The sequence below is a fragment of the Exophiala aquamarina genome, assembly GCF_000709125.1.
Source record: "Exophiala aquamarina CBS 119918 chromosome Unknown aczIA-supercont1.5, whole genome shotgun sequence".
Classification (NCBI taxonomy): domain Eukaryota; kingdom Fungi; phylum Ascomycota; class Eurotiomycetes; order Chaetothyriales; family Herpotrichiellaceae; genus Exophiala; species Exophiala aquamarina.
In genome coordinates, this window is record NW_013550583.1 from 509,311 (window position 1) to 524,751 (window position 15,441).

The 15,441-nt window shown below is 49.0% G+C and overlaps 6 protein-coding genes across 6 annotated transcripts; all 6 read left to right on the top strand.

Moving 5' to 3' along the window:
* Nucleotides 1-156: 156 nt before the first annotated feature.
* Nucleotides 157-2,382, top strand: A1O9_06845 (uncharacterized protein; the record flags this gene model as incomplete). The annotated part of the gene is made up of 6 exons (XM_013403792.1): nt 157-287; nt 372-502; nt 556-838; nt 901-1,172; nt 1,225-2,062; nt 2,112-2,382. The coding sequence occupies 6 exons, from the start codon at nt 157-159 to the stop codon at nt 2,380-2,382; spliced, it is 1,926 nt and encodes a 641-aa protein (XP_013259246.1).
* Nucleotides 2,383-3,483: 1,101 nt separating this feature from the next.
* On the top strand, nt 3,484-4,417 carry A1O9_06846 (uncharacterized protein; the record flags this gene model as incomplete). The annotated part of the gene is made up of 3 exons (XM_013403793.1): nt 3,484-3,557; nt 3,620-3,896; nt 3,956-4,417. 3 exons carry the CDS (start codon nt 3,484-3,486, stop codon nt 4,415-4,417), a joined length of 813 nt encoding a protein of 270 aa, XP_013259247.1.
* Nucleotides 4,418-4,634: 217 nt separating this feature from the next.
* A1O9_06847 (uncharacterized protein) lies at nt 4,635-6,393 on the top strand (the record flags this gene model as incomplete). The annotated part of the gene is made up of 3 exons (XM_013403794.1): nt 4,635-4,795; nt 5,746-6,031; nt 6,118-6,393. The coding sequence occupies 3 exons, from the start codon at nt 4,635-4,637 to the stop codon at nt 6,391-6,393; spliced, it is 723 nt and encodes a 240-aa protein (XP_013259248.1).
* A 365-nt stretch (nt 6,394-6,758) lies between these two features.
* On the top strand, nt 6,759-7,294 carry A1O9_06848 (acyl-CoA thioester hydrolase; the record flags this gene model as incomplete). The annotated part of the gene is made up of 2 exons (XM_013403795.1): nt 6,759-6,838; nt 6,886-7,294. The coding sequence occupies 2 exons, from the start codon at nt 6,759-6,761 to the stop codon at nt 7,292-7,294; spliced, it is 489 nt and encodes a 162-aa protein (XP_013259249.1).
* A 1,427-nt stretch (nt 7,295-8,721) lies between these two features.
* A1O9_06849 (uncharacterized protein) lies at nt 8,722-10,534 on the top strand (the record flags this gene model as incomplete). Its single annotated transcript, XM_013403796.1, has 7 exons — nt 8,722-8,919; nt 9,000-9,298; nt 9,359-9,500; nt 9,562-9,776; nt 9,825-9,857; nt 9,909-9,945; nt 10,001-10,534. The coding sequence occupies 7 exons, from the start codon at nt 8,722-8,724 to the stop codon at nt 10,532-10,534; spliced, it is 1,458 nt and encodes a 485-aa protein (XP_013259250.1).
* A 1,193-nt stretch (nt 10,535-11,727) lies between these two features.
* A1O9_06850 (uncharacterized protein) lies at nt 11,728-13,392 on the top strand (the record flags this gene model as incomplete). The annotated part of the gene is made up of 1 exon (XM_013403797.1): nt 11,728-13,392. The coding sequence occupies one exon, from the start codon at nt 11,728-11,730 to the stop codon at nt 13,390-13,392; it is 1,665 nt and encodes a 554-aa protein (XP_013259251.1).
* Between the last annotated feature and the right edge of the window lie 2,049 nt (nt 13,393-15,441).

Here is a 15,441-nt window from a genome sequence, read left to right on the forward strand (position 1 = left end):
GGTATGGGTCCATGGTATGATCAACATGGTTCAACCGGAGTGAATTTCGCGGTCTGCCTTGCTTCTGGAAAAGCTATTTAGATTTCCTCTCACCCTCCACCCAACCCTCCCTTTGTCCGATTATTGAATTTGTTGGTCCCCAGCTACCAGCTCAACATGGACAATCATGAGAAGTCCCAGTCTTTTGAGGATGGCCCTCACCAAGAGCGGCGGCAGACGTCGGTTGCTAGTGGCCGCCGCCGCTCCACAATTGCGGATGTAAATATGAACAAGAATTTGGACGCCAAGTAAGTCAAGACTCTCAAGTTCTTGTTTACGCCATAAGACTTATCATGGCTTATCCGTGCTAAGCTTACTAAATCTGTGTATAGGATCTCTAACCCTTTGGGTGGCATTCCCAAGGATGTATTGATGGCGGATGTAGTCTCTTTTGCGGAGGAGACTGGCCTTACCGAGCACACTGCCATGCTTCAGAAAGGCGCACTTGTTGCCCAGAACCCAGGTACAACTCGTACTCTCTCAGCACTCGTTTCTTGGCTCTAATGCGCAATGCAGGTGGCTACGAAAGCCTCGAACTTGAAGATGATGAAAAAGAAGCTCTGCGCATCGAAGTCACCAAGAAGTGGAGGCATCCACTCAAGTTGTACATGACGGTTGCTGTCTGTTCTATTGGTGCTGCTGTCCAAGGTTGGGATCAGACTGGTTCGAATGGTGCAAACTTGTCTTTCCCTGTTGCTTTTGGAATTCCTGATGGCAACGAACTATCGGACGGCTCTCCAAATCCAGATGCAGAGAAGAACCTATGGCTAGTGGGTGTTATCAACGCTGCCCCTTACATGTATGTCTCCACTTGCATAGCATGACCACGAGCTTGAAACTAACGATCTGTGTGACTACCAGTGGATCTGCGTTCATTGGCTGCTGGCTGTCTGACCCTTGCAACAAATATTTTGGTCGACGTGGTGTCATCTTTATTTCTGCAATCTTCCTGATCCTCACTCCTATTGGAGGCGCCGTCAGTCAAACTTGGGAACAACTCTTCGTTACACGCCTGCTCATGGGTATTGGCATGGGTCTAAAGGGCTCGACAACACCTATCTTTGCGGCTGAAAACTCTCCAGCAGCGATTCGTGGTGCCCTTGTTATGACGTGGCAATTTTGGACCGCCTTTGGTGCGTATACCAACGCTGAAATCTTCACTGCTATTGCTCACGGACACTTTAGGCATATTTTTGGGCACTGCCGCTAACCTGGCGGTGTACAACACTGGAGGCATCTCTTGGCGATTACAGCTTGGATCTGCATTTATTCCGGCCGTCCCACTCGCGGCTCTTGTGTACTTCTGTCCCGAATCACCCAGATGGTATATCAAGAAGGGTCGTTTCCAAGACGCTTACAGATCACTTCTCATCCTTCGCAACCATCCTATTTTGGCAGCCAGAGATCTTTACTATATCAACGCCCAAATTGAGGTCGAGTCTGAAATTGTTGGTGATACGAACTATTTTCAGAGATTCGGCGAGCTCTTCACCATTCCGCGTGTTCGTCGAGCAACACTCGCTTCATTCGTGGTCATGATTGCCCAACAAATGTGTGGTATCAATATCGTGGCATTCTACTCCTCGACTATCTTCCGAGAAGCTGGTGCTAGCGACCTCGCTGCTTTACTCGCCAGCTTCGGTTTTGGTGCAGTTAACTTCATCTTCGCCCTTCCAGCTTTCTTCACAATCGACACCTTTGGACGTCGGAGCTTGTTACTATTTACCTTTCCCCAGATGGCTTGGACATTATTAGCGGCAGGATTCTCCTTTTACATTCCTGAGGAAAGCTCCGCTCATCTGGGCGTGATCGCACTGTTTGTTTATCTCTTCGCAGCTTTCTACTCGCCAGGAGAAGGTCCCGTTCCTTTCACCTATTCGGCAGAAGTCTTCCCATTATCACACCGAGAGGTTGGTATGGGTTGGGCTGTGGCTACTTGTCTCTTCTGGGCTGCAGTCTTGTCAATTTGTTTCCCTCGAATTTTAGATGCCTTCACCCCAACTGGTGCCTTTGGTTTCTTCGCGTGAGTGGAACTCTCTTTGCTAAACCAGTATCAAACTAACAGGTTCTAGGGGTTTAAACATTATTGCGCTTGTAATGATCTTCCTGTGGCTCCCGGAAACTAAACAGCGCACACTCGAGGAATTGGACTATGTCTTTGCAGTGCCCACTGGTACTTTCGTCAAGTATCAGACCGGTACATGGCTTCCATGGTTCATTCAACGTTATGTATTCTTCCGCAAGGATGCGAAATTGAAGCCGCTATACCATTTCGAGGGTGTGAAAGAGGATCTCAAGGACGAAGGTACCAATATCACACACCACGAGGAAATGCGAAAGTGAAGAGAAGGCCCATGTCAATGCACGAAATGAGATGAGATGATACCCAATTTCGCTCGTTTTCTAGATAATACCAACCACTTTCGTTTCTCGCGAACCCAGATGCAGGATATGTTACCAAGTTGAAACATAGTCTAATATAGTTATCCTGACCTGCACCGGTGACATATCTAGGAGATAGACCCCAAGTACGATTCTACGAACTCTCTCAAACAACTCCTCTGTGTGTGCCAAAATGGTTGACTGCGTGTGCTGTGCTCTTTTTCGGAGATCCTCATCACATACCACCAATCACCTATAACTACACATGCTCCAACAGATTTCAAACTACATTTGGAATCCCGAGCTCGCACCACAATAACCTTCGGGATCCTGCGCTGCCAATTTTGGGATGCAAGGCCGAGCTAAAAGTTAAGCCGAGGTTTGCTCGAGACATTGGTCAGTCGGCACCGAGTCACCGACCCCGCATGCATATCCTAAGTGTGAGATCTCTCAACTACAATAGAAGTAATTCAATTCCGAGACACAGATCGTGCAGGTCTCATATGGGTGGAGTGAATAATAGCCTAAGCAGTTGCGGCACCTGACGTATCAGGAGGTCCATCTTCAACACCACTTAACTAGAGAATCATGTCTACCAACAAGCGCCCATCCAGCGTACGTCACGGCCTCGACGATAAGAAACTAGGAGAGTATCTACTGAGTACAAATGCAATCCTGGGACTGAAGCTGCCTGTTTTGTCGACAAAGATTGGTTATGGCCAGAGTAATCCTACTTATTTCGTTGATGATGCGGCGTAGGTCCAGCTCTGTGAATTGCACACGTCACTTCGCTGGTTTGAAGACGAGTTTCTGACAAATCCATCTTATAGCGGGGTACGTTTTGTGTTAAGGAAAAAGCCCTCAGGACGGATCATTAGTCCTGTCGCACATCAGGTCGACCGAGAGTTTCGAGTCTTGAAGGCCTTGGGGTCTGTGGAGGGATTTCCTGTGCCAAGGGTCTTCACGCTATGTATGGACAGTTCCGTGATTGGGACAGCTTTCTATGTATGACCTTTCCGTATCACTTGGGATCGCTTATAAATGGAACCTCCGATCTAGGTTATGGAATTTGTTAAAGGTCGGATAATCACAGATCCAGACCTTGGAGAGCTGTCTCCCTCGGAGCGAAGACAAGCGTAAGTCATCTCAAACAACGCTAACAGTTTGCCGTTATATTGTTGACACGGCGTATTGTCAGCTGGTTCTCTGCCATCGAAACCCTTGCTTGGCTTCATTCTCTGGATCCGGATGCCATTGGTTTGGAAGGATATGGCAAGAAGACGGATTTCTATGCTCGACATTGCAACACTTTTAGCCGGATTGAGGCTCAACAAGCAAAGGTCAAAGACGTCGAGACTGGCAAGGAACTTGGACGTGCCCACGAGAACTATGATGAGATTATTGAATATGTGAGGAAGAACCTCCCTGGCAATCGCTATTCCATCGTGCATGGGGACTTTAAATTTGATAACATGGTAAGTAAGCTGAGGTCTCTACTCTCATTTACTCATATGCCATTATTGACTCTCTAAAGGTCCTTCATCCTACTGAGCCCCGCGTGATAGCCCTGCTCGACTGGGAGCTATCTACTATCGGACATCCACTCATGGACGTACTCTTTACCCTCAGCCCTTTCTGGAATGAGGTTGCCCAGGCAGGACATTCATCCGGCACATCCAACGAATCACCATATATATCAGAGAATCGTGCCTCAAGCGGGATGCCCCACCCAGATGAGCTAATGGATCGCTACTCTAGTATACGAGGGTTTGACCTCCGAAAAGACGGCGGTGGAAAGGACTGGGAGGTCGGGAAAATCTTTCACCATGTCAGAGGGGGGACCATTACCCATGGGATCCAGGCTCGGACGATAAGTGGACAGGCGAGCAGTGAATTTAGTCACATTTACTTCGAAAATACCAAGAAAAGTCTGAATGCGGCGTTGGCAAGAGTCAGGTTACTGTCTCAGACAAATTCTGATAAAGCCAAACTCTAACAATCAGAGACCAAGCAGGACGAAGAGCGCCAATGGAGGGTATTGTAATTACGATCTCTATCATAGATGGATACTCAGCGTTTTCCATCATGCTGCCTGCCTCTCCTCGGCAATTAGTGTCAATATCTATAGGCTAGCCAACCACACAAGTAATTTGCAGCACTTGATAATAGGATGGAGTGAGTAAGGACCACGCGATACAGTAGCAGGTACGGCAATGAAGTCTCCTCAAGTTCAACTTGCTTATGCCCATAAGATCTGTGCTGGTAGAGGTTCTTTGCAGGGCGGTGGAGGGTACTTCCGGGACGTTTTCAAAGTCCCCGAGTCAACGAGTGTCGCTCTATCATGGACTATGAGAAGCAGTATCAGTCTGAAGCAGTAATCAGTTCTGCCAGCACTCTGCAGCACGAAGTAAATGAAGGCCTGAGATTGACTGCTCGGTCCCATGACTATAACCTTGAAGCCCCATCAAGCGTCCCTCCGATAAGGCCCATGGTATCACACAGTTCGTCGGGGGAACCCGAAGCACTGCATTCAACATCTGTCGTGGAGCTAGCGGATCTTGACGGCCGAGCTTGTTTGGCTATACTAGTGGTAGATCTCCCGTCCCTTCGCCCGCTTTCAAACATTTAGATCTTTGTAGGCGAGTCATGGGAGTTGTAGCATAGATATGTGGAGTCCGGGGACTGTGGGCTACCTATGAGGAACGAGTGAGCGAATCTCTTCGCTAACCAACTTTTTGGATAGTTATTGGTTTTCCAGGATTGAGTTGCAGTCAACAATTCTTTGTTCGTGTGCTGATCTTGAGATCGGGCCAGTTTTCAATCTACATTGACTCATAGCGTCATGTGCGTTGATGTGTATTCCCCTCGTAGGTGGACCGCCTCGGGGTATCGCGCTGCCAACAGAGCAAACGTGTATAGAACCGACCTAACTCGCCTAATACGTCTATGATCTGATCACATCACGACTCGTGTTGCTGACACAACGCTAGCATACAAAGGAGGAAGTTTCAGCGACGCACCCGGTACCCGCACATCATGAAAGCTGCCTTACTGGCGTTGATTATTAGCATCCAACGTAGAGCAAGGCAAGACCCTGGACTTCGTCCTCGTAAATTTCTCTACGTTCTTCAATACCACAGAATTCGAAATGCGCAAACTGAGAGTTTTTCGCGCCTTTTTGAGCTAGGCGTTCGCACTTGTAAAGCCCGACCTGGAGGATCCCATGGAGCTTCATTGCACAGTGCTGCCGAGGCCTGATGAGCGCTCTGGGCACGCCAGGCTTTGTGAAACCGACCATGGTATTTGACGAAGTTTACATTCTAGGGCAGAATTGGGTGTCTTCCTGGGCGATCGATGCCGCCGAGGGCTGGTGTTGATTGATGCCTTACACATCGCTGAGGAAGCTGAGAGGATCATCGTTCCTGGTTTCCAGGCTTTCGGCTACACGCCGCATGATATCAAGGCCGTCTTCATCACGCATGAGCACTTCGACCACTTTGGTGGCGTTTGGTGGTTGCGAGACACGTACCATATACCGGCGTACGGCAGTGTAATCGGCTGGGACAATATGGCACACTATGAAATTGACGGTGGGTCAAGACGAGACCAGGTTATGGTCGACGGCGAGGAGTTCAAGCTTGGCAACCTAACAATACGATTCATTGCAACACCTGGTCACTCATCGGGTTGCACTAGCTTCATGTTCAATATGCGAGATGGCAGAGGGAATACATGGCAGCCCTGAACGGTGGAGCTGGAATCAAGAGCAATGGGACACAGTGGGCCGCTCAGGTCAATGATAAGCCGGCAATGGTGATCGAGGATAATAATGTAACCGTCATGCTCGCCAACCATCCAAACCAGGACCAGTCTGTGACCAGCTTCGACATTCTGGAGGCCAGAAAATGCGAGGACGGTGAGTGCGAGCAGGAGAACCCGTTCGTGGCCGGGACAGATGCCTTTTCTAGGTAGTTGAGGACGATGGCGGTATGCGCACGACTTCAACGCGCAAGAGATGGAGTTGACGTGCCGAATTTTATAGAGCAATAGCAAACCGGAGGCTCGTGTGATGTTCTTTCAAGTGTGATAAGTAGGAAAATAGGAGATTTTTCAATTTACGGGTTTCATTAGGAGCGATGAAGGTAACCGGTTCGACCCGATCGCCGGAAAGGCATGAGCCGAAAGTCTTCAACCTCGGCTACGCCTCCCAGCGACTATTCTGGGCAAGGCGAAGCGTACAAGCAAAGAATTTTTCTTCGTAGCTACTCAATCAACGTAGATACATCTCGAAATTGACTTGACTCCCAAAGAGTCTGCTTTGGCGCCTATCATCGAAAATGCTAGGATCCGACATTGCATCGAAACGAAAGCGTACGCGGCAAGATTATCGTTATTTTCTAGAATATCGATTGCGATGGTACGTCCATTGGTTACCTGGTGACATTCAGCGCTGATCGTATCTAGGGATGATAATGATATTTTCGGCCACATGAATAACCCCAAGTACGGTGTACTGTGTGATAGCATAGCCAATCAGTACTTGATTGACGAATGTGGCTACAAAACGTCCAAAAGCCCCCAAGCAGCTATCATTGTCAATACGTATTTCGATTATTTCGGATCCGTGGAGTATCCCAGCGTTATAGACATTGGGCTCCGAGTAGCCAAGCTTGGAAAGACCAGCGTGGTTTATGAAGTGGGGGTTTTCAAGAAAGGGGATGAAGCAGTCAAGGCGGTAGGTGGATCGATGCATGTCTGGGTTGAGGCGAAGGATGGCATATTAGGTCGACCATCGGAGCAAGGAATGCCTTCGCATGTCAGAGAAGGATATCTGGCATTGACGGAGGAGGCAGGACTCAAGTTGAAGATATGAAAATAAAGCCTTGGTCGAGCATATCCCTTTCCGATGACGATGCTGGACACGCCCCAGGCGAGTCAACCCATTGAAGTCAAGGGGCTAGCACAGCCTGGGCGGTGCTGCCTATTCCCTTGGCGGCTATGCCTAGCTTCTGCTTATGCCTGGGTCTCTGTGCGAAGGCATAAGCATGATCCTCTTTTGGAGTGCTCAAGGGTCAGCGGTCATCACTGCTTGATGTACATACTAAATCACATCATCGTCTAGGAAACCCAATAGCATATAAAAGGAACACCTCACTTGAAATATCGCAAAACGCTGTACTACCTACCGCTTCTTACCGAATCACACATACGATTCCATCTGGTTGGCGATAGCTACCTAGGTAGTTGGCTATCATTTACCCCATCTCGCCTAGCAAAATACCCCGGACTGGGCCTTGGGCTTCTTAGGCGGAACAGAATGCGGGGTGCGGGATCGTCGTTAAGCCACAAAGCATTGCCGGGCGCTACCTGGGGGATAGCGAAATATCTCGCTGTCCACCAAACGCTTTTCTATCTACTAAACTCCCAGGCGCAATGCCACGCAACATCGATATGCAGAGACAGCCACCGGTGCCACCGGTGCCACCGGTGCCACTAGTACTCTATTTGGTCTTTGTAGGACTTGGCGCTCAGCCATTTTCTTGGTCTCGTGTTGACAGAAGTACAACTCGTGCCCTAATTTTGTGGCTCTACTGGAAGAACACCGCAAAGTTCTTCTCTGCTCGAATCACCTGCGCATGTGTTTGCGTTACAGGGAGCCCGACATGAAAGTAGGCTCCTTGGAAACAGTATCTTAACCTTTGTGCGAGCTCCTGGAGTCCGCGGGTAAGCACATACAGGTCTCAATCAATTTAGAATCTGTCGCAGTTGGCATCTCCACGGACGACCTGTTCAACTCTCCGGCCAAGGGTTCAGAGGGTTTTAGGAAGCCTTCGGTAATTGGAAGGAACAATGGCACAGCCCCAGTGCAACAGACCAGCCCTCGAGGAGATAATGAACCAAAGTGCTCAGCTTGGTTTCACCGAGGCTGCCAGACCTCGTGCAAAGACTTGATTTGCTATACTCCATCTTCCAAGTCTATTGGCAAATGTCCCCTCACAACAGTGCGTCGGCTTGGAAATATTTCCCACCAATAAAATCAAACACAGAGCGCCAAAGTTGTGTAGCTATACCAGATGCTGAGAGCGCCAACCAGTGACCCTTGGTTTAAACGTGGGGTAAATGCTTATGTTTCTCAATACCAAGACATTCCAAGCATCCAAGATCTTGGGCAAAGAGTTGTCTCAATGGGCACGACAAGGATAAAGGCCAGCTCGCCTCAGGTCAAGGAGACTCAATCATCTTCTCCGTTCGTCTTTTCATCTACTTCTCTTCCCATCCTCCATCCTCTCTCGTACTACCATGGCGACCAATTATGAAACCGAGAAAGTCGACGATGCATCTCATGGTGAGCATGAGAGGGTTACAAGCCAATCACCTTCTTCCTCAGCAGACGAATTCGATGTCAGCAATGAGAAGAAGTTGATGCGCAAGGTTGATTGGAGATTGCTACCGATCCTTGGTGCTCTCTACTCTATTGCACTGATTGACAGAGTCAATGTAAGTCAGCTCACTCTGCGAGCCTCGGAGCGACCGGGCAAGACTACGAGTGCAACCTGTGAACGTTGCTGACCTTTCAGATTTCCAATGCCCGTGTCGCTGGCATGGGTGAAGACTTAGGCCTTCACATTGGATCGCGCTACACAATTGCCCTTGTTGTGTTCTTTCCTCCTTATTTCTTCTTTGAGCTTCCATCAAACATCGTCCTGCGTCGCGTTGGCAGTGCCAACTGGCTCTCATTCATTGCTTTCGCATGGGGCACAGTGATGCTCGGACAAGGTTTCGTCAAGAACTATGCCGCGCTAGCAGCATGTCGAGCACTCCTGGGCTTGTTCGAAGCAGGCTTTTTCCCTGGATGTGTGTACCTTGTAACATGCTGGTGAGTGATGGGTGATACAAAAGAAAATTCTCGAGGGCTCTGCCTCTGACAACGTTGCAGGTACGTGAGGTACGAGGTGCAGAAACGACTCGCTGCCTTCTATCTTGTCTCCGTGTTTGTTGGGGGGTTTTCGAACATCTTAGCTTACGGCCTGATGCAAATGGAAGGTGTTGGTGGACAGCGAGGATGGCAGTGGATCTTTGTAAGCAGTATCTCCCCGGGTCCATGGTCTCGTCGAGCACTAATCACTTGCATTCTGCCAGATCATAGAAGGGCTTCTCACCCAGCTGGTGGCGATAGCCGCATGGTTCCTCATCATCGACTTTCCTGACAAAGCCCACAAAAAGCACTTTCTCTCGGCTGCTGAGGCCGCCTTCGTGAAGCAAAGGATTGAAACCGACCGAGGAGATGCGGAGCCCGATTCATTGACGTGGGCCAAATTTTTCTTCCACCTCAGAGATTGGAAGCTGTGGGTGTTGTAAGTTACACGTCCACATCCTCGGTCGTGGGTACTAATCTTGGGCAGTGCACTGATGTTTATGTCCACCACAATGCCAGCGTACGTTTACTGATCCGCCCTCTGATCACCTCAATTAATAAGTGCTTACAGATACGCCTTTGCTTATTTCACGCCTGTCATCCTTCGGGTGAGTACTTACAAATCTTGTGATTCTTTGCTTTCGTGGATACTGATGTGTCAAGGGTATGGGATTCAGTGCTGGGGTCGCAAATCTGCTGTCCGCACCTCCAGTCATCACTGCTCTGCCTTGTGCACTGTTCCTCGCCTGGGTTGGGGATCGATACCACTTTCGCGGCCCAATCATTGTAACGCAGTCACTTATCGTCATAATTGGTCTGATGATCACGGCATATCACAGGTCAAATGGTGTCAGATACTTCGGCATCTTCCTAGGCATTGCAGGTTGTCAAGGTAATGTTCCAGCAATCCTAGCCTACCAGAGCAACAACATTCGTATGCAGAGCAAGCGATCGGTGGGAAGTGCGCTGCAGATTGGATTCGGTGCTGTCGGCGGTATCATAGCAAGTACCGTCTTCCGCGAGAAGGATGCACCTCGTTATGTACCAGGATTATGGGTGACAGCTGGTCTCCAGTTCTTCATCTTCTCCTTGGTGGCCTTCAACACAGTGTACTTCCGCCGAAAGAACAAACAGCTCGATGATGGAACCTTGACGGAGCCAATTGAGGGCCAACCGGGATTCAAGTACACTCTCTAAGGATGTGGCGCTCTGAGGGCAAGATTGGCATCAATGTGTCTTGGATGTGGCCCAGTGGTTTGGCAGTCATTCAACTGAGGTGAATTTCCGACTATGTCGAGTATCGGCATATCACGGTGACTAGATAGTGAATATAATTGTTGAGCTACTGGTAACCTTTGAACCCACCACCTGTGTAGATTCTTTGACATCCGTCCTCGCTCATTGAAGTACCGGTTCGTAGTCTTCGGTGATTCGGTGTAAATGCATGAAGTTGGTGATACTTATTTCGACGGTAAAAGATAAGTATGGGGCGACTTGCGACGATTGAACCTCGTGCTCTGACATTCCGTGTCCGAATTTTATGTGCGACTGAGTACCTGACGTGGGTGAAGTGACTATCCTGTCAGTGAGGATGTGTAAATTTGCGACTTGGCGCTTTGCTCGACAAGAATCGCATTGTTTACCTCGGTTATAACGTCCCACTTGACAGCGCGACATCGCATGTCAAAAATAGATGGCGACTTGTAATCTTAAGCTACCCAACGGCGAATGTACGCTTTAGTTTCATTCGAGTTGAATTTCCATGACTTTACTATTAACCCGCCATGACGGTGCAGGATGGGTATGGTAACTATCAATCTCAATCCCCTTGCCTTTGAGGTCTACAGCCGTTTCAGGTGGGCAGCGGTAGCTTGGCGCGCCTGTGACCAACAATGAATCTAGCAACACAACCCTTATGGGTTGATTGGTACCTAGCATGGTTCCAAATCTCAGGGGCGACGTGGTCCGTGAGGTACACTTGGCTGTCCTTGAGCGGCTTGGAGATTTTGATCGTGCCATGCGCTCCAGGTTCGGCCAGAACATTGACACATTGACGTGGCATAGGTGCGGGTGCACCGGTCAATCAAGGTTCTCATTGACAGCCGGTCCAGAAAAACCAGTGAATGGAGACCTGATACACATCCGCTACCTCAATGGCTGATTGACTGACCTGAGAAATACACTTGGCAGTTACCGAACTGATTGGGTAAATTCTATCGGATCTTTCACCAGGGGCTCTGGGCGCTGTGATGTTCATTTGATTGACGTCGAGATCATCACAGTCCGACAGGAACCTCATTGATACTGTGTACAAAGGGCTTCGAAGTCGCACCCAAGATGCTCGACCTAACAATTGCAGGACAAAACCGCGGACCACAGCAAATACCACGATGCATTTCAGAACGAATAGCAAAGTTCGACCGCTGTCAAACGACCACCATTGCACCAACGATCCTAGTGAGTCTTGGAGATTGAAAACAGGTGCAGAATCACCCGAGGCAGTGTATATTCACCTCAAAGCTCACAACACCATACGAAGTGTGCCCAAGTACGCGATTGTCACCGTCCCCAAGTTCATCCGAAATTTACTTCACCTGGCCCTCCCCAGCTTTCTTATAAATCTCGTGAGCAATAACCAACACTCTGAGCACACCAAGGTTCAGAGTCGGAAGATCGCTTCCCTCGATGGACTACGAGGCATAGCGTGCCTCTTCGTGTTTCACGCGCATTATGCATACTCCTTCAGTAACTGTCTCGAGGAGGCAGGCTCCGATGTGCTCCAAACACGGATAATGTACCAGCCATACATATCGTTGTTATGGTCGGGCATATCGATGGTCAACATTTTCTTCTTCGTTTCAGGATATGTCTTGGTTGGCAAATCACTCAGACAGAGCAGGTCCAATGATGTGACTGGAGCATTTTCAACGATATCATCGGCGGTCTTTCGTCGTGCACTTCGTCTCTACATTCCATCCATGGCTATAATCATGATCACAGTTCTGATGGTGCACTTTCAACTATTCGCTGCGGGGAACACTTTCTACTGGCAGACGCATTCGGGCAATCGTGGTCCACAAGAAGCCCCTCCTCCTCGGCTCGGGTCTCTACTTGCCCAGATTCTTGATGGATTAAAAGATTGTTACCGTATGATGGACAACACAATTCCCTGGGGGAGGTTCAATATTCCCTATGAACTCGATAATAATTCGAGGCCTGCTGGAATCATCTATGACAGACACCTGTGGACAATTCCGGTCGAATTCAGATGCAGTATGTTGATCTTTATGGTATTGATCACAACAGCGAGGCTGAGATCCCATTGGAGGATGTTGATTCACGTCGCTTTTGCCGTCAATTGCCTGTTCTCCGAGAGATTCCCAGAGACTCTGTTCATTTCAGGAATGCTGTTTGCGGAGATTGATATCATCAGTGAGCAATGGTCGGTGGAATCGAGCCGAACAATCTCATCTGGACAACGATGCGCATATAGTCTCTCTACCGAGTCGAAACCCGCCCGTACCATCGATTGGAGACTTCTAACAACTAATCGGCGATTTCGCCACGTGACTGGTCTCACTATGTTCATACTGGGCTTATTTTTGCTCTCAATCCCACCGCAGGATACCTACGGGTACGTGGCGTACAGGCCAGCACTTTCAATGGTGCCGCTATACATTGAGGAGAAGGATGATTTCATCAGAGTCATTGGTGCCGTCATGACAACCTGGCCGGTGGCCACCTCACCCATCATTGCACCACTGTTTTGCAACCCTGTGGCACAGTATCTGGGCCAAATATCATTCGCCTTGTATTTGGTCCACGGCGCGATTATCAAATCGCTGTGGTACTGGCTCCAGCCTAGTGTCAACAATTTTGTTTCTGGGGTTCCTGTGTGGGAGATGCCAAGTGGACAATTTGCTCGAATGTGGATCATGGGATATATGATTGTCCTTCCCGTGGTGCTTTGGTCAGCCGACATTTTCTGGAGGCTGATAGACCAACGTTCGGTATCCCTTGCGAGATGGATAGAAGAGCGGCTTACTAGGGGCTGACTTCCAACGCAAAGGTTCATATTTACGTAGGGTCTGCAATTTCCCCGGCTTCAGAAAGTAGTGGGTCAGGTTTAGAACAAGTTTCAACGATTTGGTGTTGGTTACTATGTAGTTGGGTTAATGGCGAGGATGCCTTCGCCAGGCCTAACTTATGAAGGCTTCATATTATCTCGATTTGTAAAGTCGACCAAATTCATCAGTCATGACCGACAAAATGGTGTAAGAAAATAAGGGTATGGAGCAGTAGCAGATTTGCCGCATTAACTATGGAAATTGACGTTTACGACCAAAACATGTCTCTTGCCTTCGATTCGTGAATGCATTTGAATATGAGAAGAAGGATGGTTCAAATATCTGTACATCTCTAGAGCTTACATTATCAAAACGCTGATGGAAATTGACTTGCACAGTTTCGTCTACCCCAGGATTTTGGGCTAGAATGAGAGAATTTAGTTGTGATGATACACACGAAACCACGATGCGTGCCTGGGCCCGTCAATCAAATCGAAGTGTACGGCTCACACCCCTTATGGAGAACAGATGCCGAGGGTATGGATGAGAGCCCGAGCGCCGAGCGCCGCAACTTTAGCCAATAGTTCGTTGATAACTCCAGATCATGAGGGAGTGTAGGTGAGTGCCACCCAGCATGGTTAGGAATGGGTTTTGGTGACGAAGTTATGGCCGTTAGAGGATATGGGGCTTCTCAGAGGGTAAGCCGTATCTGTAATCCGTACTGTAGGCAACCAATCGGTTCGGTATTCAAGCATCAACACATCCCCCAAAGCACCGCCGTATTAGTTATTATCCAAGCGGCCGGAGGGGCCCCCTTGGCCCCTCGAAAAGTACGCCCTTTGTCAAAGGCGCTGGCGTTTCACGTTCCCCCTTGATCCCCGACATAAAAACCACCTCCCATCCCCAAACCACCCAGATTTCCGACTTTCCATTCAATGTCTCCTTTGAAATGAGATGGGCAGGAGCAAGACCTGATGAACATTGCTTCCAGGCTTGGAGCGGAGCGGGGACTGCCTCCTTGCATATCGCTTCGGAATCTCCCAAAGCTTTGGACATAACTTTGCGAGACATCCTAGTCCAATGGAGCTGATTCGCCTAAGTGCTAATATACAGCTCCAAGTCACCAACCGATTGCTGACAGGGCAGTGTCGGAAGCAGAGTTTCGATGTGAAGGATCCGATGGCACTGCTCTCCATCTTCAGTCAGGCGTCCTTCAATCCTTCGCAATTAGCGCTGTCTGTGAGAGCATAAAACATTCAGCTTTCCCACTCTATCATCTGCCTCTGCCCGAAGCTCTTCCAACGGCTTGATCATTTGGCGGAGATCGCAGAGCAAATTCCGGAGGAACCCTGCCACACTTGTCCCACCACGTCCACGTGGATACATTTCAAAGAGATGCGGCAGAAAAACCCATGGCATGCTTCTTTTCAGAGGTTCTTTCGGCTTGGATAAGATGGGATTTGGGGAGCATGCCCTATCAGCTGTGAAATCCGTGGACCCAGGAATCAAGGATGACCAAGGCCAAGAAAGCCAACCAATACCCTTGTTCCATTCCCAAGATAACAACGGTGAGCACTCATTGCACAGCGCTCTCTACCGAGAAATTTTAGGCCGTGATAAGAGTCAAGAGGGTAGCATCCAACGTCGATGAACCATCTTGACCTTCCAGAAACATTCTGAATTGTCTTGGATATTTCTTGGAAGATGTCTTGGGGTGCAGCGCTACCCTTTGCCGATTGCTCTTATCAGCCCAAGCATCGAACTTGGCATTGCCTAGGCGTTGTTTGGCACTCTTGAATTGGACGACCTTCGAGGGAGAACCCCGACAATAAGCATATGATCTCGTCTTTGATTGGCTTTCCCGTCCTTCAACGTGGATGATCGTGCCACCAGCATCAAATGCTACCCTGGCAACAGCATGTGTCTTTGCATCAGATAGCAGCGCGTGGTGCAGGAATGGGGGTCTCATACCAATTATATGCGAGGCGGCCAGGATCGCTATCGATCATGGTGCAATTTGTCCTGGTCTATTTAACT